The sequence below is a fragment of the Trachypithecus francoisi genome, unplaced genomic scaffold (assembly GCF_009764315.1).
Source record: "Trachypithecus francoisi isolate TF-2019V2 unplaced genomic scaffold, Tfra_2.0 Lachesis_group12, whole genome shotgun sequence".
NCBI lineage: Eukaryota > Metazoa > Chordata > Mammalia > Primates > Cercopithecidae > Trachypithecus > Trachypithecus francoisi.
Window position 1 is genome coordinate 114,818,381 of NW_022681457.1, and position 23,850 is coordinate 114,842,230.

The 23,850-nt window shown below is 57.5% G+C and overlaps 2 protein-coding genes across 12 annotated transcripts in view; one reads left to right on the forward strand and one right to left on the reverse strand.

The window, feature by feature from the left end:
* CLSTN1 (calsyntenin 1) overlaps positions 1-8,015 on the forward strand; it is a 99,125-nt gene extending 91,110 nt beyond the window's left edge. For all 3 annotated transcript variants that reach the window (XM_033228461.1, XM_033228463.1, XM_033228462.1), the window contains 8 exons: positions 633-790; positions 1,048-1,196; positions 1,491-1,717; positions 2,532-2,702; positions 3,127-3,272; positions 4,817-4,952; positions 5,326-5,510; positions 6,299-8,015. In XM_033228461.1, coding sequence (XP_033084352.1) covers positions 633-790; positions 1,048-1,196; positions 1,491-1,717; positions 2,532-2,702; positions 3,127-3,272; positions 4,817-4,952; positions 5,326-5,510; positions 6,299-6,496 — 1,370 coding nt within the window. In that variant the 3' untranslated portion in view covers positions 6,497-8,015. The remainder of the gene's footprint in view (positions 1-632; positions 791-1,047; positions 1,197-1,490; positions 1,718-2,531; positions 2,703-3,126; positions 3,273-4,816; positions 4,953-5,325; positions 5,511-6,298) is intronic.
* An 87-nt stretch (positions 8,016-8,102) lies between these two features.
* The window catches only part of PIK3CD (phosphatidylinositol-4,5-bisphosphate 3-kinase catalytic subunit delta), a 99,712-nt gene continuing 83,964 nt past the window's right edge, over positions 8,103-23,850 (reverse strand). For 3 of the 9 annotated variants that reach the window (XM_033228454.1, XM_033228451.1, XM_033228452.1), the window contains 21 exons: positions 20,717-20,945; positions 20,408-20,637; positions 19,871-20,050; positions 19,381-19,530; positions 18,863-18,952; positions 17,575-17,796; positions 16,468-16,564; positions 16,243-16,373; positions 15,824-15,874; positions 15,577-15,744; positions 15,205-15,326; positions 14,866-15,009; positions 14,593-14,692; positions 14,302-14,480; positions 14,099-14,211; positions 13,849-13,927; positions 13,164-13,331; positions 12,074-12,197; positions 11,760-11,905; positions 11,245-11,377; positions 8,113-10,073 (listed from right to left, as the gene is read on the reverse strand). In XM_033228454.1, the coding sequence (XP_033084345.1) occupies positions 9,936-10,073; positions 11,245-11,377; positions 11,760-11,905; positions 12,074-12,197; positions 13,164-13,331; positions 13,849-13,927; positions 14,099-14,211; positions 14,302-14,480; positions 14,593-14,692; positions 14,866-15,009; positions 15,205-15,326; positions 15,577-15,744; positions 15,824-15,874; positions 16,243-16,373; positions 16,468-16,564; positions 17,575-17,796; positions 18,863-18,952; positions 19,381-19,530; positions 19,871-20,050; positions 20,408-20,637; positions 20,717-20,945 (2,994 nt within the window). In that variant the 3' untranslated portion in view covers positions 8,113-9,935. Of the gene's footprint in view, positions 10,074-11,244; positions 11,378-11,759; positions 11,906-12,073; positions 12,198-13,163; positions 13,332-13,848; positions 13,928-14,098; positions 14,212-14,301; positions 14,481-14,592; positions 14,693-14,865; positions 15,010-15,204; positions 15,327-15,576; positions 15,745-15,823; positions 15,875-16,242; positions 16,374-16,467; positions 16,565-17,574; positions 17,797-18,862; positions 18,953-19,380; positions 19,531-19,870; positions 20,051-20,407; positions 20,638-20,716; positions 20,946-23,850 lie in introns of all 9 variants that reach the window. The other 6 variants (XM_033228455.1, XM_033228456.1, XM_033228457.1 and 3 more) reach the window with 5 other exon arrangements.

The following is a 23,850-nucleotide window of genomic DNA, read 5'->3' on the forward strand; positions in this document are numbered from 1 at the left end:
TTAGTGTAACCTGTTTTTGGCTCTTTGTTGTCATCTCTCAAGGGCCATTTTCTGGGTTTTGGTTTTCCTTGTAACATCTGCACATCTCAGCAGTCCTCAGGAGGAGGCAGGAAGGATGGGACTCAATACCATAGCATCCTTGAAATAGGCCGTTTTGTGCAGGGAGTATTTTAAGCCTCCCTTTTATCCTCCCTGCCTCGCTTCTGTGGGTTCATTCCCCAGGGCGTGCCAGGTAGAGAAAACAGCCACGTGGAACCCAGCCACCTGAGAAGGCAGTGGCTGGAGAGGCTGGTGGCGTAGGAAGTGTCACCATGCACCCTGGTGATGAGAACAGGGTAGGTAGGCCACCTTACCGGGGAGTGGCCAGAGGTGTGGGGACCCTCAGGGAACCTCTTGGCTTCAGGTGAGGCGCCCCCAACTCTCCCTTTCTCCAGGCCATGTGCATGATCATAAACGGTTTAATTTCTTCATTGCGCTTCCATGTAGATTGCAAGGCTAACAGGACATGGTATGAACTAACTCGCATGTCCATCCACCGAGCTGCCAGCACCGGTAACACCATCTTGAGTGAGAAGTGAGTTGGGTGATGCTGAGCTGCACGCCTGACTTCCACCTTTTCTCCCGACCCGAAGGTGGTGACCTGCACATGACCCAGTATTTCCGAGGCAATCTGGCTGGCTTAACTCTCCGTTCCGGGAAACTCGCAGATAAGAAGGTGATCGATTGTCTGTATACCTGCAAGGAGGGACTGGACCTGCAGGTCCCCGAAGACAGTGGCAGAGGCGTGCAGGTAATACGGAGCCCTCCACGGAGCAGCTCCACGGAGGCTGCAGCCCCAGAGGCTGGTGGGATGAGGGAGTCATCTGTGATTGATCCGTTTACTGTTGGGTTAAAGAGTTGTGTTTGCTGGACTTAAACGAGCTTTTCTTTTTCAAGTCAGCAATTCCAATCGACCCCAGGCCAGTCCCCTTTGAAGAGGCATCCATGGTTTCAGCTCCTGCAGTTACCGCCTTATTCCCCTTCTCTGTGTGTCTGATGTGATTTCAGATCCAAGCACACCCCAGTCGGTTGGTATTGACCTTGGAGGGAGAAGACATCGGGGAGTTGGATAAAGCCATGCAGCACATCTCATACCTGAACTCCCGGCAGTTCCCCACGCCCGGAATTCGCAGACTCAAAATCACCAGCACAATCAAGTACGTCCTGATTTTCAACAGTAGGCCTGTTTCACCCAATGACACTTGTATATTTAGGTTCTTAAGACAGCCTAACCCCTTCTGTAAGGAAAGGTGAGCCATCATGTGTTACCGGAAAGTGTGTAGGGGAGAGATCTGAGTGACATTTATGCATCATGTTTGCAAGTGTGTTCCTGGAGTGGCCCCGGCAGGTGTTAGTAGGGGCCTGTATATCCCACCTCCATGTGCCTTTGCACAGGTGGGCTCCAAGATCGGCTCCCAAAGCCCTGACCCTTCCCCATTTTTTGCTGGCAGGTGTTTTAACGAGGCCACCTGCATTTCGGTCCCCCCGGTAGATGGCTACGTGATGGTTTTACAGCCCGAGGAGCCCAAGATCAGCCTGAGCGGCGTCCACCATTTTGCCCGAGCAGCTTCTGAATTTGAAAGCTCAGAAGGGGTGTTCCTTTTCCCTGAGCTTCGCATCATCAGCACCATCACGAGAGAAGTGGAGCCTGAAGGGGACGGGGCTGAGGACCCCACAGGTAATGTGCTCTGTGGGGCACGGCCTCCCTTGCCTCGGCCAGAAACCCCGCTGTGGCTGTGTGACTTGCAGGGCTCTGTCTTTGTGGGATTTTGGGAGGTTTTAGTGTTTTGTTGGTGTTCTCTTGGGTGTGCTTCTGGAATCTGACCCGTGAGCTGGAGCTCAGGGTGATCTCTGGAATCCCATCTGGAGGGGTCTTGCATCTTTTCCTGGTCGCTGTCAGGCTTTGAGATGTGGCTTGAGGTTGAGGGGCTTGAGGGCACTTGCGGGAGACACTGCTTGTGCCTGCCAGGCTGGTCAGCCCATGGGGGCACAATGTCCCCACAATTCTTACTCGAGACACAGGAAACTCCCCCATTTCTTTTTCTTTTTCTTTCTTTTTCTTTTTTTGAGTTGGAGGCTCGCTCTGTCACCCGGGCTGGAGTGCAGTGATGCGATCTTGGCTCACTGCAGCCTCCACCTCCTGGGTTCAAGTGATTCTCCTGCCTCAGCCTCCCAAGTAGCTGGGATTACAGGGACCCACCATGACGCCCGGTTAATTTTTGCATTTTTAGTAGAGACGGGGTTTCACCCTGTTGGCCATGCTGGTCTCGAACTCCTAACCTCAGGTGATCCACCCACCTCGGCCTCCCAAAGTGCTGGGATTACAGTCATGAGCCACCGCATCTGGCCATTTCTTAAAGCAACTCAGGCTTCCGTCATTGGTCCTTACAAAAGCCATGTAGGTTTGGGGTGAGCTGGCAGGGCATCGAGTGTGTCCCGCCACGCTGGGCCCCACTGCTCCTACTGTATTTCTGGTTGGGCCTCTTTTGCAGTTCAAGAATCACTGGTGTCTGAGGAGGTCGTGCACGACCTGGATACCTGTGAGGTCACAGTGGAGGGAGAGGAGCTGAACCACGAGCAGGAAAGCCTAGAAGTGGACATGGCCCGCGTGCAGCAGAAGGGCATCGAAGTGAGCAGCTCTGAGCTGGGCATGACCTTCACAGGTAAGGGGACCGTCGCAGCCATGCTGGGGAGCCAGGCCGCAACAGGGGACCTTGAGAGCTCTTGGCTGGCTGCCGCCTGCCATCTGAGAATGTTGAGTTATCTTAGAGGGAGATGGGGAAGGAGCACGTTCACTGGGATCATTGTTGGCTGCATGCACACTCCTGTCTCCTGGACAGGAATCGGATGGGTAGCCACTACTCTCTGAAGGGGGAGGGTTGAGGCGTGAGATGGCATATCCCCCGCAGAGGGAAGAATGCCCCTGTGCACACTGCATTTATTCCCATGGCTGGAAAGCCAACTTGTGTGACCCGTTGGCCTAGCTAACCCGGTGTCTGATTGAGCCTGCTTGTGCTGACGGCTGCAGCCCTGCCCATGCTCCTGCCCTAAGCCACCTAGCAGTCTTCTCCCTTTCCATCCCTGCAGGTGTGGACACCATGGCCAGCTACGAGGAGGTTTTGCACCTCCTGCGCTATCGGAACTGGCACGCCAGGTCCTTGCTTGACCGGAAGTTTAAGCTCATCTGCTCGGAGCTGAATGGCCGCTACATCAGCAACGAATTTAAGGTGGAGGTGAGTACAGGGCTCCCACAGAGCAGGGCCAATAGCAGCAGTGAGTGAGTGCTCTGATTCGCAGCCCTGATGTGCACAAATGCCAACCCTTAGAGCATTCATGGTGGCAGCTGTACAGGCTCATGCTAGGGGGTTGCCTTTCCAGCCTGGGGCCTGCTGCAGGTTACACCTGGGCTTGTTGGAGTGACAGGTTATGTTTGGGGTGGGCTGGGGTGGGGGCTGCTCCCCTTTCCCCCGCTGCCTCAGCCTGAGTTGTAGCCAAAGGAACCTTGGAGGGAGGTGACAAAGAGCAAGTGGTAGTTACTGCCTCTGGGGCTTCTTGAGATTTCCCATGAGAGAAACAGGAGGATGCTGTTTGATTGATTGATTGATTGATTGATTGATTGATTGAGACGAGTTCTCACTATGTTGCCCAGGCTGGTCTTGTCCCCACTGGGCTCAAGCAGTCCACCTGCCTTGGCCTCCCAAAGTGCTAGGATTACAGGCATGAGCCACTGTGGCCAGCCAAGGACGCTGTTATAGAAAGAGCAGCACCCAGGGAACCAAACGTTCTTTGCATTTGTGCCCGGTCACTGGCCCTTCTGTGAATGAAGTCGAGTCTTCGGCCCAGGTTGAGAGGGGCTCACGCAGGGACCCGCACGGGCAGGACCAGTACTGCTGAGGCTGGTGATGGTGACTCACAGGTCACACTGACTAGAGGGCAGCTCATCCTGCTCTGAGGTCGTCTACAGACCTATCCAGCAGCTGCTTCCTCGCTCAGGCCCTCTGTGGCCTGGAGAAAATTGACCCAAAGTTACTCTTAGCAATGGAACATCTCACCATGCACTCAAGAGCAGAATGCTACATTCGGTGCTGCAGAACCGATGCCTGTTTTGTTTGAGCCAAAGGGGAACAGACTTGAAAGGAAATCAAGGGTAGTGATTGGCGTTGTCTTTCACACGACTGTGGTTTGAGGAAAAAAGGTCTACGCCAGTGCTTCCCAAACAACCCGTGGGGAGGGGCCCTCAGCTTGTTTTTCTGCTCTTGTTTTGAGCATAATCTTTTATAAAATGCAATAAAAATGGATTGCAGCCAGGTGCGTGGTGCTTGTCTGTAGTCCCAGCTACCTGAGAGGCTGATGGGGGAGGATTACTTGAGCACAGAAGTTCCAGGCTGCAGTGAGTCGTGATCATGTCTGTGAACAGCTGCTGTGCTCCAGCCTGGGCAGCACAGCAAGACCCAGTCTTAACAAATAATAATAATAATTAGAAAAGTGATACATTGCTGGAATGTCTAACAACACTAGATTGTTACAGCAGTTTCTAAGTGCTTATTACTCTCTTTTGTTTGGTTGGTTTTTATTTTTCTTTTTTCGTTTTTGTTTTTTAACTGCTTACTCTGGATTTTTTTTTTTCTCTGTCTTTTTCCCCTAGCTCCATTTGCCCCCAGCTGCAGTCCAGGAGCCACTCAGAGTGGCACTGGTCATGCCAGCTGCGGGACTCCACTGTCACCTCTTGGACAGGCTCAGGATGTCTCCAGCGTTCCTTTCTCTTTCTGTGCTGTAGGTGAATGTCATCCACACGGCCAACCCTGTGGAACACGCCAACCACATGGCTGCCCAGCCACAGTTCGTGCACCCGGAACACCGCTCCTTCGTTGACCTGTCAGGCCACAACCTGGCCAACCCCCACCCATTTGCAGGTAGGACAAGGGGAGGGAGACCGAGCAGAGATGCTCCATGCCGTCCGCCCTGCCCCCACCCCACCGTGGGCACAGCCTCCTGCTCAGCATGACTGCCGGTCAGTCCCTGTCCCCGTTATTCCCCGTCACACACAAGAAAACGAAAGTCCTCACAGAGAGCAGATGACGCCACCCGCAGCCATAGAGCAGGATGTGGCCGAGCCAGATTCAAGGCCCATGCTGAGCTTTTCCTGGTATTTCCTCCTGGCCTCTGGGTTCAGATGAAGCATGCTGTCCAGACCGTTTTGACCGGGCACAGCCGAGGAGGTCAAGGGCACGGTGGCCCTCTGGGCTGAGTGACCTCACTCACGCCCGCCCCCTCGTTCTCCCACAGTCGTCCCCAGCACTGCGACCGTTGTGATTGTGGTGTGCGTCAGCTTCCTGGTGTTCATGATCATCCTGGGGGTGTTTCGGATCCGTGCCGCACATCAGCGGACCATGCGGGATCAGGACACCGGGAAGGAGAACGAGATGGACTGGGACGACTCCGCCTTGACCATCACCGTCAACCCCATGGAGGTAGGAGCGGGCAGGCGACCTCCAAGACTGAGAGGCAGTACAGGCCAGGGCCTCCGAGAGGTCAGTATGGCGCGGCTCCTTCGGGTTCACACGCTTTCCATCGCATCATCTGCTCAGCAAGCCTGGGGCTTAGGTGTCTTCATGGGTAAACCGAGGCTCAGAGAGGCCTTATTCAAGGCCGTGCTGCCTACTAAGTGTGGAGATGAGCCGTGCCAGGGCTGGGCGCTCCTGGGCCATGGGACTCCTGAGAGAGTTCTCTGGTGGGGTAGCCGAGGTGCTGTCCCCAGCTGCTTTGTATGTGGGTGACTCCATGGGTACTGACTGGAGCTTTGTTTTCCCTTCACTTCTTTTTTGTTGTTGTTGAGATGGAGTCTCGCTCTGTTGCCCAGGCTGGAGTGCAGTGGCACCATCTTGGCTCACTGCAAGCTCCGCCTCACAGGTTCACGCCATTCTCCTGCCTCAGCCTCCCAAGTAGCTGGGACTACAGGCGCCCGCCACTATGCCCGGCTAATTTTTTGTACTTTTAGTAGAGACGGGGTTTCACCGTGTTAGCCAGGATGGTCTCGATCTCCTGACCTCGTGATCCGCCCACCTCGGCCTCCCAAAGTGCGGGGATTACAGGCGTGAGCCACTGCGCTTGGCCTTCCCTTCACTTCTGGCTACTCTGTCGCTGGGGAGGGAGACGCTGGGGCAAGTTCTCCTTCCTCTGTGGCTGTGGAGAAGAGAATGCCGGGTGACGGGGCTGTGGGCAGGGCCGGACTCACGTGGCCGTGACCTCTCCTTGCCAGACCTACGAGGACCAGCATAGCAGTGAGGAGGAGGAGGAGGAGGAGGAGGAAGAGGAGAGCGAGGACGGCGAGGAAGAAGATGACATCACCAGTGCAGAGTCGGAGAGCAGCGAGGAGGAGGAGGGGGAGCAGGGCGACCCCCAGAACGCGACCCGGCAGCAGCAGCTGGAATGGGATGACTCCACCCTCAGCTACTGACCCGCGCACCCAGCCACTTTGGTTTCTGCTTCCAAAGACTCTGCTGCCATCTGTTCTCCCAGTCCCAAGGGTCCACGATGTACAAAGTTATTTCAGCCAGTAGGTGTGCAGACCCCTCCCCGCCACGATCGTCGCCGTGCTTGGTGTGTAGGACCCTAGGCTCCCGCCTGCCCTCTGCCTGGTCGCTCTCTTCAGTCCCACGAGGAGCCGACACGTCCTCTCTGGCCGCCATCCGGCTCGCACAGGGGCCTCGCAGCGCCTCAGGCCCTGCATTTGTGTCTGGAGTCTCCCCCGCCCCGGGGAGAGGACGCTGGCCCCTCGCACTCCAGAAAAGCCATGCCAGCTGGACTCGTTGACAAAGGGTAAAACATGCTCACTCCCACCTGGTAATCATTTTTTTCTTTTTTTAAAAAAAGTTTTTATTTTTTCCAAACTAGTGCATGTATAAATAATGGCAGGATGGGGGGTACTGTGTAGATGATTAACTGACTTTTTAATATTTTGTAAATAAATCGGATTCCTTGTGTCCTTTGTGCTAGTGTAACCCGGGACTGGAATGTAAAGTCAAGTTCAGAGCTCTGAGCACGGGCTCTTCCCACCGGGCCCTCCCTCCCCCGACCCTGAAGGGAGAGGCCCAGCCCCATCCCAGCCCCTGCTCAGGTCTGAGTGTGGCCGGGAGTCAGGGTCACAGGCCTTTAGCTGTGCTGCTCAAGAGACTGGATCAGGGCCGCCCTTTGGCAGCTACAAGTAGCCGGGCTTCACCTTTGGGATTCGACCTGTTCCTAATTTGGCGTGGGGTCCGGGGGTGCGGGGTCCCTGGCCCCTTTTCCACACTCCTCCGACAGCAGCTCCCTGCGCAGTGGCCTGGTCTCACCGTGTGCAGCCTTGTGGTTTATGCTTAGATGTGCATTTCCCTGCTGGTAAAAGGAGACACTGACAGGTGTCCTGCAGACCGGCTGACCACTCCCTTCGGAGAAGGTAGGAGGCCTGAGTGATCCGTACTCAGAACGTCCAGCAGAGACCCATGGCCTGAAGGCAAAGTGCTGGAATTTTCCAAAACAGCCTGTTCTCTCCTGTCTCCTCCCCAGAGCCCCCGCCCCCGGGGGATGCCTCCTGCCACCGGGGGGGTTGAAATCCCTCTCCCCCAGGAGCCCTGCTGCTGTGCTTGGTGGTAGGGCAAAAGGAGAGAAAACAGTCATGGTCTAAAACCCACATAGCACTTTGCTCTTAGTTACATGTAAACTTTTAGATTTCTAAAACGGGTGGGCAATCATTCTGAATACTGTTCTGTGACCCTGACTGCTGGTTCTGAGGACACTGGTGGCTGTGCTGTGCTGTGTGTGGCCATCCTCCATGTCCTGTCCCTGTAGCTGCTCCGTTTAGACAGCGGACAGACACGCCCAGGGGACGTCCTCATGCTGTCACTGCGCGGTTTCCCTTCGCAGATGTGTATATTGATGAGTGACAGGTCAGAAAGTGTATCTGCTACAATAAAGTTCTGGTTCTAACTCCAGCCGGAGCGGGGTTTGTCTTCTCTCCTGTTTTGGTTTTAAACCTGCACTCCCTTGTTTCTTTTTGAGCCGAGAACATAAGAATATAAAAAGGCTTTTTCTTTCTTTTCATCTGCATTTACTTCTCATTTCAAGGTTTCACAGAGTGCTGGTCTCAACCCACATCAGTGATACTGACAACTCGCCTTCCCCAGACAGAAACATGAAATGACTTAAAAAAATAGAAAATATTCTTCTCGCCAGGCACACAAGACTGTACACCCAAACCAGAAACGCTGTGGCTGTGCAAAGTGTGCTCCCACGCCCGCGCACACAGGCGCACTTAAATAAATAACACACGCACGCACGGCTTTCCCCATTTCAAAAAGGCAGACAGTCTGGTGAGTTTCAGCACTTGCTAGGAACAGGCGTGTGGCCAGGGAGGTGCCCCGCGGGTAGCACTGGCTGCTGACGGACCCCTGGTGGACCAGAACAGAGCTGGCACCTGAGCCGCTGAGCAGGCGGCTACTTCTGGCTCTGTTGAGTTTTGGAAGACCTTTGAGAAATCAACGGCATCACCGGGTAGGTCCTGAGTCCACGGTTGATACGTGAGGATCACCTGGGGGCTGCTAAAAGCCCACAGTCCTAGCCCCATCTGCAGAGTTGGCTTCTGAAGGCTGGGAGAAGCCCTGGAACCTGCATTTCTAAAGCTGTTCAAATCCAGGCCTTTGGAGGCTTAAGACTAAGCCTGCACCATTTCAAACTAAACAGTCAGAGAGAAAGATCCCAGCATGTGTCCTCGCTCTCACACTCCGGGTACCTGAGCACTCTCACAGCAGGTTCCCAAAAGAGATCTGGCCTCATCCTTTTGTTAAAACCTGCTTTCAGAGGTGGCTTAGATAATGGCAGAGTGGGCCGGGCACGGTGTCAGGCTTGTAATGCCAGCACTTTGGGAGGCTGAGGAGGGTGGATCACCTGGAGGTCAGGAGTTCGAGACCAGCCTGGCCAACATGTTGAACACGTCTCTACTAAAAATACAAAAATTAGCTGGCTATGGTGGTACACGCCTAACCCCAGCTACTCAGGAGGCTGAGTACCTGGGAGGCTCAGAACCCGGGAGGTGGAGGTTACAGTGAGCCAAGATTGCACCACTGTGCTCCAGCCTGGGCAACTGAGACCCCATCTCAAAAAAAAAAAAATGAGATAATGGCAGAGTATTCGCCTCTGACCCGCCTTCGCCTTCGTGTGTGACCAGGGTGAGCTACATGAGGCCCAGATCTCTTTCACACGCCCTGAGGACCAGCGTAGATTCTCCTTTATGGGGCTGGGCCTGATCTGCCCAGTCGTAGAGGTGTGGTGAGTCATCTATTATTTTCTTACCTGCAAACAAAATCACTTTACAGCAGAGAGAGGTGAGGGAATCCTCGTACCCAAGACCCACTTGAAAAGTGGAGCGCAAACATCCCTGAATCTAGAGGGTACCCAGGGCACCTTGGGGAGCTGCCAGAACTCAGTCTAGGGAGGACACACAGGGTGGGTTGCACAAGGATCAGGGCGTCCTGTCGGACAGTAGGCACCAGGTGACTGCCAGGCGCCAGGACCCAGGCAGTCTGGCGGGAGGCCTGGGAAGAAGGTTACCCCGGGAGGAGAACAGTCTTTGCTGGGCCCAGATCCACCAGCTGGAAGACTTGGGGTGACAGTCCTCAGCCGAGAGCCAGGTGCAGCCTCGAGGGGCCCAGCACCGTTGCTGCACAAAGGAGGCATTTCCGTTTATGGCTGTTTAGCTCCTTAGACATTTCAAGTCATAAATAAATAACCAGTGTAAACAAAAGGCAGCTGTGTAGGTTCTTTTTGCAGTTCAGGCTCTTCAGCCCCTTTAGGACAACCAACGTGCCTGGTCCCCACGGCCCGCGGCTGCCTCCTCTCGGGCCCAGGGCTGGGAGGAGCCGCTACTGCCTGTTGTCCTTGGACACGTTGTGGGCCAGCCAGTTCACTTTGGTTTTCCAGCTCTCACGGAGGGCTTCATTAAACTTCACTCGGAAGTGCTTCAGCGCCTCCTCCTCTGTTTTCCCCAGTGCCAGGGAGTCCTGCAAACAAATCACAGCGGTGTCCGCGTTAAGGGGACCCGGACCTTGCTCTGAGGTGCGGCCCTCTCTGGGGACTGCAGAGTCACTGCATGAAGGGGTTAGCAGAGAGCCCCCGGCATCGCAGGAAAAGCTCTCGATTCCGATGCCACCCTCAAATGAAGGTACCAAAGATGTCTTGGCCCCAGAGCCCCTAGTTCCCAGGTGACCTCGCCTCCCCCACTGGAGAAGTGGCTCTGGGAGGAGCGTGGGAGCAGCTTCCTTCTGCAGGGATTGGACACCAGAGGGAAGGTCCTGGCAAGCATGTGTGGCCCCAGCAGCCTCACCGCCCCACCCTACCTTCTCACATGGAGAGGACACAGCAAGGGAAAAATATATATAAATATATATATATATATATATATATTTATTTATTTATTTTTTTTTTTTGAGACAGTCTTACTCTGTCGCCCAGGCTGGAGTGCAGTGGCACGATCTCGGCTCACTGCAACCTCTGCCCCCAAGGTTCAAGTGATTCTTCTGCCTCAGCCTCCTGAGTAGCTGGGATTAGAGGTGCCTGCTACCACACCTGGCTAACTTTTCTATTTTTAGTAGAGACAGGGTTTCACCATGTTGGTCAGACTGGTCTCGAACTCCTGACCTCATGATCCACCTGCCTCGGCCTCCCAAAGTGCTAGGATTACAGGTGTGCACCATCATGCCCGGCTAATTTTGTATTTTTAGTAGAGATGGGGTTTCTCCATGTTGGTCAGGCTGGTCTCAAACTCCTGACCTCAGGTGATCCGCCCACCTTGGCCTCCCAAAGTGCTGGGATTACAGGCGTGAGCCACTGCGCCCGGCCGAAAAATATCTTTTAGAAGGCAGAGGGAGCCAGATCTCATGTGGTCCAGTGGATACCTGAAAGCCCCACAGCCCCTGAGCACAGTGGCCCAACTCGGAGAGGTCGCTACACATCTGCCACTAGGTGGAACCATGCCCAGGTGGCTCAACTCTGCTCCAGCCACTTTCCCCTCCAGTGCCCACCAACCCTACTGCTGGGTCCTGGGATGGCATAAGGCACTCAGAGCTCAGTGCCCTTTGGGGCCTGCTGCACTCAGGGCCCTCCTAGGTCAAATTGCTCGGGGGCAGGCCTTGGAAGGCCATTGGCGATAGAAGACTCCTGCCCGGCACATACCTTGAGGTACTGGATGTCTTTGGAGCAGCTGAGCTCAGGCAGGCCTGCCGCCCGCATCAGGGCAAAGAGGTGGAGGAAGAGAAGCCCGTGGCGCCGCAGGATGGTGTAGGCCCTTTCACAGTAGCCCCGGAACCTGCAGGTGGGGGGCACAGGAGGTGAGGCTCTGGGACCTCCCAGCCACAGGCCAGAGGGCCGCTCTGCATTCAACCAGCCCCTTCCCTGAAGGCACCTGCCCTTGCCCTGGAAATGGGTGGACACAAGGCCCCCGGTTCTTCTAACTGACCCCCATGCCCCAGCCAGCCTCCTGCTATACGACCCACAAACCTGCCCACATTGCCCAAAAGGGGCACTGCAGGGCGGAGCAGGGGCATGTTCCAAACCCATCACCAGCTGGGGTGAGGGGCCAAGTTTGGGGCTGAGAGCTGAGCCCCATCCTGCACCCTGCCTAGGAACCTCTGCCTTGTTCCCTGGGGCCCCACACTGAGGGGCATCTGGTGGGGCTCAGGCACTCTCACCTTTCAAATTTCTCACTATTATTAGTCTTCCCCTGCTGAATCACATGGACAAAGTCATAGGTGAGGATGAATGGGACACGCTCGCGGTTGATTCCAAACTTGGTCTTGAAATTCCCCAGAAAGTGGCCAAAATCAATGTGGAACAGCTGAGGGGAGAGGAGAGGAGGGGGAGGATTGAGAAGGTGTCAGAGAGGAGAGAATCCAGGGGAGACAGAAGCCAGCAGGGCTGGGGGACCCCTCACAGAGCTGTGTGCCGGGCAGAAGGGCCAGCAGGCTGGGGTCCCCGCAGCAGCTGCCAGCACCACCCCCTATACCTGCCCACTCTCTCGGATCATGATGTTGTCACTGTGCCGATCGCCGATGCCCAGCACGTATGTGGCCACACAGTAGCCAGCACAGGAGAGGGTGAACTCCTCAATGGCTCGATCCAGGGCCTCCCTGGGTGGGGAAGATTGAAAACCATGGCCACACCATTTTGCAGCTCCTCCTACCAAGAAGTGGGTTATTACTCCCTCTCCCCTTGAATCTGGCCCTGTGATTTGCTTTGACCAACAGAACATGGAGAACACAACACCGGACATCGCTTGCAGATGCTACTCCAGAGCCAAGGCCTGAAGACACCTGCAGATCTTGAACCCCACACCCTCAATACAGAGCCATGGAGGGAACGTGAGGCTGCTAAATGAGGAGGCCACATGCAGAGGCATCACAGACAGCTGGCACCAAGGCCCCAGGAATGAGACGCGTTATCTCAGACCCTGCTGGCCCAGTTAAGGCACCAGATGAGAAGAGCTGCACGAGTGATTATGCGGAACCAGCAGAAGGGCCGCCTGGCTGAGCCCAGCCCTAAGCTGCAGATTTGTGAGCCAATCTTAAATGGCTGTTTTTTTTTTTTTTTGGAGACGGAGTCTCGCTCTGTCGCCCAAACTGGAGTGCAGTGGCCGGATCTCAGCTCACTGCAAGCTCCACCTTTAGGGTTCACACCATTCTCCTGCCTCAGCCTCCCGAGTAGCTGGGACTATAGGCGCCCGCCACCTTGCCCGGCTAGTTTTTTGTATTTTTTAGTAGAGACGGGGTTTCACCGGGTTAGCCAGGAGGGTCTCGATCTCCTGACCTTGTGATCTGCCCGTCTCGGCCTCCCAAAGTGCTGGGATTACAGGCTTGAGCCACTGTGCCTGGCCAAATGGCTGTTTTTTAAGGCCCTGCACTTTGGATGGTGTTGCATAGCAAGAGACTGATACTTGGGGAACAGAGACCTGCTTCACCCTAACCCAGACACAGGCTGGTCCTCAACTCAGCCAAATAGCCACAGAGATGGTCTGAGGCCCCTCCCCGCTCCTTTGCTCTGACAGGCTAGGCCTCCCACTCCACACCTCCTTTCTAAGAGGAGGGCCTGAAACCCACCCCGGGTTCTTGGACTTCAGCCAGTTGAGCAGGGCATCCTTGTTGAAGGCGGCTGTGGCTGCCATGTTGCTCTTGTTGAGCTGGATGTTGGCAATGGTGTCTGAGCGGAGTACCACCTCAATGAGGCCTGTGCGGTCCCCGGTGGGGAGGCAGCCGTAGGGGGTCATCCTAGGCAAGTGGGAAGAGGGACGGGCAAATGGCATGGTCAAGGGCTGTCCCTGAGGCCACCTGAGCCCCAGAAACTCATGGTGCCCCCAAAAGCCACAGAAGATGCTGTTGCCCACATTGCTAAAAAAGCAAGGGAGCGATGCTGGCTCCTTGGAGATGCCAGCACCAGCACCTGAGGTGCAGAAAGCACCATGGCTAAGCTCACGTTTGCTTGGAATAGAACCGGCCAGAGGCCTTGGGAGAAGATGCTACTGCTTCCCAAGATGGGCTAAGGGAGCCAGGGGTACCCAGGCAACTAAAGCAACAGAGCACGGTACACGCGAAGCCCCAGGAGTGGCCTTCATGCATACTGCTGCCCACTGCCTCCTGGCCTAGAGTTAAACTGCTCCCAGCTCTTCCTAGGACAGCCCTTTCCCCAGCTAAGATGGTCATGCCGCCTTCGACAAGGACCCTTCCAGAGGCACAGACTCCCAGGCTAGGCACAGACACCAAGGGACAGCGGGGTGGGGGCTCTCACCTCAGGTCCAGCCCCTCCTGCTTCCACAGGACGTCCATGAGCTGGATCATCTGCAGGGTCAGCATGTCCTGCCGGAGGTCTGTGCCACCAGCCAGTGGGAGGAGAAGTATGAGTTTCTGGTAGGTTCTCTGCTTCCAGCCACACCCAAGCTCCTAAGTCCCAGGATTCTGTCTTCTCCACCCCCACTCTAGGAGCACCCCAGGACCCCCCAGGGCAGCACAGGTAGGGTGTGGGGAGGCCAGGCCCTCACCATCCCCGTTCTTAAAGATGATGCCCACGCTGCCGCCGCTGCCTGCCTCCTCGTTGCTGTACATGATCCACAGGGGCTTCATCTTGGAGTCCATGAAGGTGCACTGCTCCACACTGCCAGGACAGAGAGCGAGCAGTCAGAGGGGGCTCCTTCGCCGGCCTCCCAGGGGTGGGAGGAGCCCTCATGGTGGGGCTTGGGCTCACCAGACTTCAGCCAGCAGGGTGCTGGGGTCGAGTGGGGACTGCAGGTGGGAGAGGGCCTCTAGGTAGGCCTCCTGCCGCATGCACAAGTGCATCAGCTCCTTCGTCTGGGGCTTGGGGGTCTTCTGAGAGCTCAGCTTGACGAAGTCGTTCAGTGCCTTCAGTTTGCTCAGTGCTTCCCCCTGGTGGGCAGATGGGAGAGTGGCAGTGGGCAGGTCCCAGCCTCCGCCCGGCCCTGGGGATTCTCAGAGGCTCAGGGCCGCCCCTGCCCATCCCCAGGGCCCTGAGCCTCACCTGCTTCATCAGCACCTTCATGTGGTGGGTGCTGCCCCTGCAGTAGGCCTCCAAGATGAGGCCGAAGCGCAGGGCCACTGACGGCACGTGCATCTCAGAGCTGGAAGGGGAAGGGAGGGCTGAGCCTCACCAGGCAGGACCACGCAGCCCTTCCCACCCAGCAGGACCTAGCGAGGCCAGGACATCCAGGCCTGCTGGAAACGTCCCCCATGGCCTTCCGGGGTGACTCAGGGGCTGGGATTCCCACAGAACGGCTGGGGCGAGTCCCGCTACCGGAGGTGCCAGAAAAGGAAGTGGCCGATCTTGCGGTTGGCCAGGGCCCGGTCCAGCAGGAATTTGGTCAGCTCGCAGTCCAGGTAGGACTCGTACTTTAGCACCTGCACCAGCTGCAGCAAGTACTGGAACAGCTCATCATCCCTGCAGGGAAGGAAGGCGCTGGGGCCTGGAGCTCCCTGACTCAGGACAGGAGGGAGCTCCCTCGGCAGCCAGACGGAGGCCAGGCAGGAGGGAGCAAGCCCATGGGAAGGTTCAGGCCCCACCCAGAGCCCACGTCCTGGCAGCCAGGACACAGCTGCCCTCTGGAGAAGTGGGGAGTGCCCAGCTGGGACTCACGTCAGTTTCCGCAGCGACTTGATGGCGAAGGAGCCTACATGGCAATCAGGGAAGCTGAAGTCCAGCAGCTCCAGGGCGCTCAGGACAGGCAGCTCCGGCCAGGAGCACAGCAGGTAGAGCATCTGCGGGGAGCAGAGGCCAAGGTCAGGCTTTGGGGTGGCCGGGGTCAGGGTGGAGGTGGCCAGGGTCAGGGTGGAGGTGGTCGGGGTCAGGGTGAGGGTTGGCCGGGGTCAGGGTGTGGGTTGGCCGGGGTCAGGGTGTGGGTTGGCCGGGGTCAGGGTCAGGGTGAGGGTTGGCCGGGGTCAGGGTGGTGGGTAGCCAGATGCTGTGGTCTGCCCCCAGCTCCACCCTCAGGTGCCCCTCCCCACCCACCTGGGCCACATCCTCGTGCTTGTTCCACTTGGTGACCAGCAGCAGCCGGGCTAGCGCCTCTGGGAAGTGCTCCTGGACTTCGTGCCGCAGCTTCCACACCAGGTCCTTCTCATGCTCATACAGCTCCCCAGACCCCCGCCGCTCCAGGATTTCCCGCAGCTGCAGCTGCTGAGGGGTATGGGCAGGGGTGAGGGCTCTGACTCCATGCCGGCTCCGTGCCCCCACCCCACACCCCCACCTCACTCACCTCCTCCTCAGTGACATGTACACACTCACTGTGCCGCCCCAGCTCCAAGATCTGCAACAAACAGTTGCACTCAGCGTCCCCCGGGGCCTGGACCAGCCCAGGCACGACCCCCAGGCAGGGGGTCACCACCCCGATCATCCTTGAGGGGGCGCTGTCCCGTGCATGGAGGCATATCCACAGCAGCTCTGGCCTCCACCCACGAGATGCCAAGAGCATCCCTCCCAGCAGCTGTGACAACCGAAAATGTCATCAGACTGCGCAGCATCCCTGCAGGCAAAATGGCCCCTGGGAAGACCCCAGATATGCCTGGTAGCCCAGCCCCAACATGGCCAGGGAGCACTCTCTGAAGAGCTCCAGGAGCAGGGCCAGGAGAACTCCTCGTCAGCCCCTCAGCCTCACGTGGCGGGGCCCCCACTGACCTTCTCCAGGGTGGGATAGTACACGGGGTGCGGGGCCACCTCAGGCAGGCAGATGAGCAGGGCGGCGGCGCTATCCGTGTTGGGGTTACTATGCACAGTGCCTGTGGGGTTCAGCAGCTCGCCCTTCTCATCTGAACACAGGGGCAGAGGAAGTTGTAGAGTGGAGACCAGCATCTCTGGGACCCTCACATTCCCAACGCCTCTCCCTCCCGGGCCTGGGCCAACCTGGGACGGAGGGCCACATGTAGAGACAGCGTTCCCCAGTCTTAAGCTGGTCCTTGTAGTCAAACAGCATGAGGTTGGCCCAGGCAATGGGGCAATCCTGCAGGAGGACAGGGCAGGTGAGGACAGCCACTCCGGGCCCTCCAGACCCAACTTCACTGCCCTCCCCCCGGCACCCCACCCGAGAAGACCCAGAGCCCAGCTAAGGTCTCCCCACCAGACCCCCGGGAGGCCCTGCCTGGGGAAGGAGAGGAGTCGCATTTTTCTCTTTCCTCTCAGGGCTCCAGAGGTGAAGCCAGCCGACATCTGCTGCCCCCTCCTGTTCCCACTCTCACCCCTACTCAGGCTTTTTTTTTTTTTTTTTTTGAGACGGAGTCTTGCTCTGTCACCCAGGCTGGAGTGTAGTGGCGCGATCTCGGCTCACTGCAATGTCCGCCTCCTGGGTTCAAGCAATTCTCCTGCCTCAGCCTCCCAAGTAGCTGAGATTACAGGCATGCACCACCACGCCTGGCTAATTTTTTTGCATTTTTATTAGAGACGGGGTTTCACCATATTGGCCAGGCTGGTCTCAAACTCCTGACCTTGTGAGCCGCCCGTCTTGGCCTCCCAGAGTGCTGGGATTACAGGCATGAGCCACCACGCCCAGCCCTCCTGGCTTCTTGAGAAATCCCCAGACGGCACAGCCCGGAGGCCAGCCCAACCCAGCTCAGCTCGGAGTGAATCAGCCCCAAAGGGAGCCACATCCTGGGACCATGACTCAGCACCCAGTCACTGCGCCTCCAGGCCAGCCACTAAGTCAGGCTTTTCTGCTCCAGGGATGACACTGTGCTTATCCTTCCATCCCAGGGCACTACCTGCAGGTTCCTGCAGGACCACAGCCCAGGCCAGATACTCTGAGGCAGCATGCACAGGAGCCCAGGAGCCCAGAGTGTCCCTCGAGCAGGGCTGGTGGCCAGACTGGGGTGGACGAGGAGGCTGGGGTCCACAGCAATCCCAGGACTCCCATCCCCAGGCTGTGTGCTTGCCGGGAGGAGAGTGGTGAGTGGCCCAGCAAGGGGCTGCGCTGGCTCTCCGGGGCCTGCACCCCTCCCCGCCGGCCCCGGGACCCACCGCCTTCTTGCACTTCTTCTTGGTGGAGCGAGCCTTCTTGGCTTTCTCGATCACGGCGTACAGTGCGAAGCAGAGACGGGCCATGCGGGGCAGGTCGCAGATGTTGATGTCGAACTCCAGCCGCTGCTTCCACACAGGTTCCGAGCACACACTCACCTCTGTGCTGGACACCGTCTTGCACAGCATCTCGTTGCCGTGGAAAAGCCCTGCCTGCACCACCAGCTGTAGAAGGTGCCAGGATGAGGGGTGAGGGGTGAGGAGGCCCAGCCCCTCTCCCCTCCCCTTAAGGAGGTGTCAATCTCCCCCTTGCATGTCCTCAGGTGGGTCTGAACTCTACTTCCCACACGAAGGAAGGTGGTGCAGCACAGGGAAGGCCTGAGGGGCACGCGTGGCCCTGGGGTGAGGGAGGATACCATGGGCTGGGCACGGGTGCCCTTGTCTCAGCTCCCCCAACTCTGGGGACCTCGGGACATGTCCATTCCCCACTCCAGGCTTCAGTTTCCCCATCAGGGATCCGGAACTCCAGGGACCCTTGCTCTAACATCCTAGGGCTCCCCGGACTTCTCAGATTCCTAGGAGTCCATGTGGGTGGGGAAGGACTTTTCCTGCCACCTGATGTCTGGCCCCCTCCAATTCCATCTGACACCACCCCCCTGGAAGTCCCTCTGATCCAATCCCCCTCGATTCCTGCCACAGGAACCCAGACCTGCCCTGCTTATACAATTTTCCCAGTGAAACACACTCCAGGCAGGAGAGCCAACCTGAGGACTCAGGTATCATGTCCTGCAAATAGGACAATAAAACCCATGCCTGCAGGCTGTTGTGATGGAGCGTGTGAAAGTGTGAAGACAACAGGGAGGGGGGCTCAGCCCCCGGGGGTTGAGGCAGGTGCAGCCCTCACAGGCCGCAGGCACCATCCTGGTGCCTCCAGGGAGCGCCACAGCCCCCGGCCCAGCTGGACCCAGCCCCTCTTCCATGCCCGGCCCCTCTCCCAGCTCTGCAGCCCCGGATCCCTGGGCTGAACCTGGCCCCACAACCTCCACCAAAGCCAAATACCCAGAAGGCTGCTTGGCCCACGTTTCTAGGAATGGCCTCCAGGGCCGACTGGCCCGCCCCCTTCCCACTTCCTGTTTTCAAGCCGCTCACAGCGCCCCAGGCAGGGATGCTGGGTAATGTGGTCAGGTGGCTTTCATGTGATCCCCCTCCTTCCTCTGCTGCCCCTCCAGGAAACAGCCACCTTGTTGGTGCAAAAAAACAGTGTCTCCCCCACCTATCCCAGGAGCCCCACCTTCATCCGCTCGTCGGCGTTCACTTTGCTGCCCTGGATGAGCTCGATGCAGAACGGCTGCTCCAGGGACCACAGGGACACAGAGGAGGGCTGGGGGCCGGGGAGGCAGGGCTGTTAACACGGCTCAAAGAACAGCTTGTCTCCCTGGCCGATGGTGAGGCCCGTGACCACTCGGGGGCGGGTGAGAGGGTCACAGGTTTGCGGCCAGGCTTGGGCCTGTCCACAATGCTATCCTTTACCAGAAAACCTGCCATGCGGGCTTCCCAGGGGGGCCCAACACCCCTGAGCTCTGCAGAGGAGAAGGGCAGCTGGTGAGCCAGGCATGGGGCTGCCCTGCACCCACAGCGGTCCCACAGGCTCCCAGCCCAGGACGCTGGGCAGCTGTGTTGGCTTCCCCAGCTCAAAGCCCCAACCCTCCATACCAAGGGCCCCTGGACCCATGGCCAGTAGCACCTGGAGTTGAACGCCAGGCAGGAAGAAGGGGTGGCTCGGAGGGGAGGCGGAAGGCGCCATCTCACCTTCTTTGCAGGAATGGGAGGCGGTTTGGCACGTGGTTTCTGGACCTGGGGAGCAGGGTTGCTCTGCTCATCCCGCATGGCGAGGATGGAGGAGGAATGGACCATGGTCAGGTGAGGGGTCAGCCCACTGTGCAGGCAGCTGCAGATGTACTGAGACGGGGCGCAGGGTGAGCGGCCGGTGGGGTGGCCCCAACCACTCCCTGGACACCAGGATTCCCAGGATCCCCCAAGCTGCCCACTGCCTGTCTCAGGCCCTGGGGGAGGGGAGGACTTCCTGCTGGTCTTTCCTGCCCCACCTCCACCTCTCAAAGACAGAGCCCATCCTTGTGCTCTCAGAGAGGGCCAGCCCTACCAGGGGATGCTCTGGTGGTGACCTAAAGGCCTGGCTCAGCAGGCTCAAGATGTGCTCAAATGTCAGCTCCCCAACTCCCACCCAGGACCCGTCCAGGGCGGCGGGAGCCCCAAGTGCAGCAGGCCTCAGCGGCCTCACCTGGAACTGGCAGAGCGGGTAGCTGCCGTACAGGTACTCATGCCTGCCGTTCACCTGCAGCGTGTAGTCTTCCGGCTGTTCCACCAGCAGCTGCCGGAACACCGTGGCCTTCTTCCGCAGGGCACAGGCCATCAGCGCCAGCGGCACGTCCTTGGTGGACACCTGGAAGGTGAAGCTCTCCTGTGGGGAGGAGGGAGGTGAGTCCTCTGCCCTCGAGGCACCCCGGGGTTCTGGGGCACAGGGCAGGGTTGCCTATTTGCCCCCAAGGACAGGGTCTGGGGAGTTCACGGACGACACTGGGAAATATTTGTTCAAAGAATGAACTGATGCCCAAAGCCCCGCACCACTTGGTCATCCTGCCACGTCGAGCTTGCCTGGGGGGACGTTCAGCTGAGCCCTACACATGCACAGACACCTGGCAAACACCATCTGATGCCACTGGGGGAGGGGGGCCTGCGGATGACTGAGGAGTTTCACGGAGGAAGTGCTCCCCATGGACAGAGCAGCCTGGATGCCGCAGGCTACGAACGGGCTCACCTCGCTGCCCTCAAACTTGACGTTGACTAGGAGGGCCCGGTTTGGGAGCCGCAGGGTGCCAGGCCCCCAGGTTCGCGCCGAGGGCTCCAGCTGCAGGGGGAAGCTGTACTGCAACCAGGCCTCCCAGTCCAGCTGCTGCCGGCGGGCGGCCGTCTCCTCGCAGAACTGGCACATCTTGGCACGAAAGTCGTTCACTTCTGGGTCACACAAGGAGTCAAACTCGTGGAGGCCTGCGGGGCGGGGAGGGCTGGGTCAGCGGGCAGGGCAGGCAGGGCCAGCCCAGCCACACGGCCCACCCGGCAGGGCTACCTTTGCCGATGAGGAGGCTGATCTGCGAGTTGATGAGCTTCTTCACGCGGTCGCCCTCGCGGGCCACCAGGCGCAGGACTGGCAGGAAGGGCTGCACGTCGCACAGACGCCGTTGCTCATCCTCCAGCTCCTGCTGCTCCGCCGTCTGGTTGATGCAGGTGAACACATAGGCCTCGGGGCCACTGAGCATGTGGAAGAGTGGCTCATACTGGGCGCGGTGCCACAGCAGCTGGGGGGACAGTCACCGGTAAGCCCCTCCACCCAAGGCAGCCACTGGGAGGTGGGAGGCTGAGGGCAGATGGAGAGCTGGCCTCCAGCCTGGGGGGTCCAAACCTCCCAGAGGGCAGAGGCAGACCCCAAGATCTGCGCTCTGTGCAGCCCCCCAGGTGCTGACCATGGGTGGACAGGCTTCTCTACTGCTGCCCTTCTGTGGGGGCAGCTGGGAGGTGCTGAGATCTGGGGCTGGCACCACGTCCTACAGGCTCCCCTGCCAGAGCGCAGGACTACCCTAGGTCACTCCAGAGATGGGTGGCCATGACCTTCACGCAGCCCAGCTAACTGTCCTGGGGTTCTTCACCTATTTATTTTATTTTTGAGATGGAGTCCCACTCTGTCGCCCAGGTTGGAGTGCAGTGGCACAATCTTGGCTCACTGCAACCTCCGCTTCCCAGGTTCAAGTGATTCTTTTGCCTCAGTCTCCCGAATAGCTGGGATTATAGGCAGGCACCACCATGCCTGGCTAAATTTTTTTTTTTTTTTTGAGACGGAGTCTCGCTCTGTCGCCCAGGCTGGAGTGCAGTGGCCGGATCTCAGCTCACTGCAAGCTCCGCCTCCCGGGTTCACACCATTCTCCTGCCTCAGCCTCCCGAGTAGCTGGGACTACAGGCACCCGCCACCTCGCCCGGCTAGTTTTTTGTATTTTTTTTTTAGTAGAGACGGGGTTTCACCGGGTTAGCCAGGATGGTCTCGATCTCCTGACCTTGTGATCCGCCCACCTCGGCCTCCCAAAGTACTGGGATTACAGGCTTGAGCCACCGCGCCCGGCCCTGGCTAAATTTTTTGTATTTCTTTTTGTTGGCCAGGCTGGTCTCAAACTCCTGACATCAGGTGATCCACCCACCTCGGCCTCCCAAAGTGCTGGGATTACGGGTATGAGCCACCGCGCCTGACAACCCTGATTTTTAAATGTTGGTAACGAACTCAAAAATATTTAACACAGCGAGGGGGCCCAAAGAGAATTCTCCATGGAGTGTATGCCTTGGGGTGACGGGCCTCCAGCTCTCCCAAGCAACAAACAGTTGAAAGGTTTTCACTGAGTCACAAAGACGATGGGAAAGGAGGAAAGTTCCCAGTGTTGCTACCAAGGGCAACGGCTAACTATGGTCTGTCAAGCAGTGAGATGGCGCCAAGCTGTGACAGTCTAGGGACTGTCTAGCAGCTCTATGTGCTGGCCTGGAGGGGTCCAAGGTATGTCATTAAGTGAGGGGAAAACCCCAAGATCTAGAGCAGCAGGTGTGAGTCAAGCCCATTTCCATTAAAACACAAAACAGGCCGGGCGCGGTGGCTCACACCTGTAATCCCAGCACTTTGGGAGGCCGAGACGGGCGGATCACAAAGTCAGGAGATCAAGACCATCCTGGCTAACACGGTGAAACCCCGTCTCTACTAAAAAATACAAAAAAAACTAGCTGGGCGAGGTGGTGGGTGCCTGTAGTCCCAGCTACTTGGGAGGCTGAGGCAGGAGAATGGCGTAAACCCGGGAGGCGGAGCTTGCAGTGAGCCGAGATCCGGCCATTGCACTCCAGCTTGGGCAACAGAGTGAGACTCTGTCTCAAAAAAAAAAAATAAACAAAAACAAAACATAAAAACCCTAATAAACATACTGATTAACATAGGCCAGGGGTTAGTAAACCACCGTTTTCCTGGTCAAATCCACCTGCCACTTGGTTAACCCCACAAAGCCACGCCCCTTCATTTACATATCACACCCAGGGCTGCTCCTGTCCTATAGTGGCAAGACTGAATCATGGTAACAGATAACAGAGCCAGCCAGCAACTGCTAAAATATTTACTATCTGGCCCCTGGGATAAATACAAATATGAAGAATCGGGACCAAATCGAGATGTGTATGCTATGCCTCTGCACTGTTTGCATTTTAATAACCCACATGCACAGCTCTGTAAGTGGAAAAATAAGACTGATTTAAAATGACATCTAGCTCAGGTGCGGTGGCTCACTCCTGTAATCCCAGTACTTTGGGAGGCTGAGGTGGGAGGATCACTTGAGCACAGGAGATCATGGCCAGCCTGGGCAACATAGTAAGACTCCAGCCGGGTGCGGTGGCTCAAGCCTGTAATCCCAGCAGTTTGGGAGGCCAAGACGGGCGGATCACGAGGTCAGGAGATCGAGACCATCCTGGCTAACACGGTGAAACCCCGTCTCTACTAAAAAATACAAAAAACTAGCCGGGCGAGGTGGCGGGCGCCTGTAGTCCCAGCTACTCGGGAGGGTGAGGCAGGAGAATGGCGTGAACCCGGGAGGCGGAGCTTGCAGTGAGCTAAGATCCGGCCACTGCACTCCAGCCCTGGCGACAGAGTGAGACTCCGTCTCAAAAAAAAAAAAAAAAAAAAATAGTAAGACTCCATCTATACAAAAATTAAAAAAATTAGCTGGTTACGCTGGCATGCACCTGTAGTCCCAGCTACTCAGGAGGCTGAGGTGGGGGAATCATTTGAGTCTAGGAGGCTGAGGCTGCCGTGAGCTATGATCATGCCACTGCACTGCAGCCTGGATGACAGAGCAAGACCCTATCTCAAAAAAAAAAAAGTATAGGCCGGGCGCGGTGGCTCAAGCCTGTAATCCCAGCACTTTGGAAGGCCGAGACGGGCGGATCACGAGGTCAGGAGATCGAGACCATCCTGGCTAATACGGTGAAACCCCGTCTCTACTTAAAAATACAAAAAAAACTAGCCGGGCGACGAGGCGGGCGCCTGTAGTCCCAGCTACTCGGGAGGCTGAGGCAGGAGAATGGCATAAACCCGGGAGGCGGAGCTTGCAGTGAGCTGAGATCCGGCCACTGCACTCCAGGCTGGTGGCAGAGCAAGACTCCGTCTCAAAAAAAAAAAAAAAAAAA